The sequence below is a fragment of the Octopus bimaculoides genome, chromosome 24 (genome assembly GCF_001194135.2).
Source record: "Octopus bimaculoides isolate UCB-OBI-ISO-001 chromosome 24, ASM119413v2, whole genome shotgun sequence".
In the NCBI taxonomy this organism is placed as follows: Eukaryota; Metazoa; Mollusca; class Cephalopoda; order Octopoda; family Octopodidae; genus Octopus; species Octopus bimaculoides.
The window spans coordinates 31,460,588-31,463,801 of NC_069004.1; the positions used below are offsets into that span (position 1 = coordinate 31,460,588).

The 3,214-nt window shown below is 38.9% G+C and overlaps 1 protein-coding gene across 1 annotated transcript in view; it reads right to left on the minus strand.

The window, feature by feature from the left end:
- The window catches only part of LOC106878045 (uncharacterized), a 73,558-nt gene that overhangs the window by 45,962 nt on the left and 24,382 nt on the right, over positions 1-3,214 (minus strand). Inside the window, exon 3 of the mRNA XM_014927133.2 lies at positions 2,129-2,187. Coding sequence (XP_014782619.1) covers positions 2,129-2,187 — 59 coding nt within the window. The remainder of the gene's footprint in view (positions 1-2,128; positions 2,188-3,214) is intronic.

Sequence of the window (3,214 nt, forward strand, 5' to 3'; positions counted from 1 at the left end):
GGACGTGTTGATGGGGGTAACCTTTGTGTTGGTAGTGATGGCAATGACTTCAGATGTAGTGGTGGTGGTGGTGGTGGTGGTGGTGGTAGTGGTGGTGGTGGCAGTGACTTCGGAGATAGCGGTAGTCATAGTAGCATTAGTGTTGGCAACAGTGATGATGATGATGACGATGATGATGATGGTGATGATGGCAATGGTGATGATGTATAAGTCATTGTTATGAGGTGTCATATGAAGATGATGACATATGTGAAGTGTTGCTGGTAACAGGGGTGGTGGGGAAGGGTGTAATGCAAATTGTGGTGGGGACAGAGATGCCATTCAAAGTGACCTTGGTAATGATGATGATGATGATGGTGGTTGTATTGTTTTGTCCCAAGGATCTCACCATTTTTTTTATATATATATATCACGGACCAGTGTCTATTCTTCTTGAGTTGATATGGTAGGGTCTGATCTGAGGAAGATTTAGCTGCTAGTTTTAGCATGTCAGGTAGATACATAATCTCCCTCATTAGATCAGCAGGTGATGGTGTTGGCAGTGGTAGTCATGTTAATGATTGGGATGGTGGTGGTGATGGTGGTAGTGGTGGTGTCAATGGTAGTGGCAGTGATAGTGTTGATGCTGGTGATAGCAATGATGATGATGATGATGATGAAGGTGGTGGTGATGATGATGGTGACGGTCAGAAGTCTGTATATGTATGTGCGTGTGTGTGTGTGTATATATATATATGAGTATATATGTATGTGTGTGTGTGTGTGTATATATATATATATATATATATAAAAAGTGTATATGTGTGTGAGTATGTATGTATTTATGTGTGTGTGTGTGTTGGCCATTGTCATGAGAAGAGAAGGAAAAAAATGTGATGACATATCGGAAATGTGATAGTTCTGACATTTCTTGTATTCATACTCCATCACCATCACCACCACCACCACCACATCTGAACACTTTCTGGCAGGATGGAGGAGGGGTGGGGGTGAACACCCCATTTAATATTTAAACCCCACCCCCCACACAGTATAGAGCCAACAGAGTCATGCGATAAGAGAATATTTCCTTTTTCTTATAAATAGAGCCGTTGCTGTTGTTGTTGTTGTTGTTGCTTAACATTCATTCACTCCTTACCTCCTCCTCCTCCTCCACCACCGTATCGTCCCCCCCCCCCACTAATTCCTCTGTTGGTCATCTCTGCTGAAGTTGACTTCTATGACACAGAAGTAGCTAACTTAGGATTAAACCCAGACAAGTCTTCTATTTTAGAAGTTGCTGTCCACTTAGCAGCATTGATGTGGGAATTAATGGGAAGGGGGTGGGGGCGCGCGTGTGTGCGTGTATACGCACTAAGGCCAGTGCTTATTTCATCAGTCTCTCTTGCCCAACCGCTAAGTTACAGGGATGTAAAGAAACGAACACCAACTGTCAGTCAATGGAGGGAAGATGAACATAAACATACACACACACACATGGGCTTCCACACAGTTTCTATCTGTCAAATTCACTCACAAAGCATTGGTTGGCCCAGAGTAAAAGTAGAAGAAACATGCCCAGTGTGCTGTGCATTGGGACTGAACCCAGGAACGCATTGTTGGGAAGCGAACCTCTTAACAACACAGCTATGGCTGCACCCCTACAAATGTATATGTATGTATGTGTGTGTGTATGTGTATGTACGTGTATGCACACAGAGAGATGGAAGTATGTGGCTTAGTGGTTAGGGTGTTGCACCCTTCATCATAAGATTGTAAGAGTGTTTTTTCGAGTTTTAGGAATGACCAAAAGTCACACAGAACCAAGTCTGGGGTGTAGAAAACCTGACGAACAAGTGGTGCATTATGCTGGATGAGGAATGCTTGGACGATGTGGAGGGAATGAGTGGGTGTGTTGTCATGGTGGAGTTGCCAGTTCTTTGCTACCCACAGGTCAGGCCATTTTCACTTGTGGCCAAAGTGTCAGAAGACATTCACCCAAAGCCAACATGCAACAGGGCTGAATCTGGAACCATGTGGTTACAAACCAGACATTTTAACCACGTGGCCAACCTTGCTGCAGCCCTCCACCCCCTCCCCAATTTAGACCAGACATTATCAGAAAATTAGAAGTTAAATTAATACTTACTGGTCTAGTTCATTCCCATCGGAATAATCCTTAATGGTGTTGTTTAAATGGAGATTTTCCTAAGAAAAAGAAGAAGAAAAGAAAGTGAGATCCACAGTAAATAAATAGAATGGGAAAAGATTCAGACGTTCTTTAGATAAATATATATTTGTATGCAATAAATATTATTATTATAATTTTTATAACCATTTTCATTATTTGTATTGATAGTACGCATTTTTTACTATTGTTATTTTTAACTTATTATCATTACTATTGTTTTCATTATCGTTATCATTATTGTTATTATCATTCTTAATATCATTATCGTTATTGTTATTCTTATTACATATCCAAGTTAATATGGATGCCTAACAAGGTATTCAAATTAAGTTGGATATAAAGATTATCTTTTGATATTAATACTGCTTCTGTCGCTAATAATCAATTATCATTATTATTATCATTATTATTATTATTATTATTATTATTATTATCATTCAAATCCAAAGATCCAATTTCTGCGGATAAAACGGATTCGTATTGACATAGGAGAATTACTGGAAACACACAAATGATTTTGTGTGCCATTATGTCATACGCAATTATAGTGAATAATAATGACTGCAGGAAATTGCAAAGGACACAGCTATTATTATTATTATTTTTATTATCATTAAGGCAATGAGCTGGTAGAATCATTAGAACACCAGGCAAAATGCTTAGTGGTATTTCGCCAGTTGCTATGTTCTGAGTTCAAATTCTGCCAAGGTCAGCTTTTGCCGTTCATCCTTTCAAGGTCGATAAATTAAGTACCAGTTGTGTACTGGGGTCGATCTAATCAACTGGCCCCACTCCCTCAAATTTTAAGGGAAAGGGATAAGTTGATTACATCAATCCCAGTACTTCACCAATAACAGCCCAATCTTCAGGAACTATTTTGAAATTGTTCCATTCAGTTACCTTAGCCTGATGAGTTAGGTTAGACAAGCTCACAAAACTAAGTTGCAAGAGGCTGAACCAAAGTGTAATCAAATAATATATATATCTATGTGTGTGTGTGTGTGTGTATATATATATATATATATATATATATATATATATATA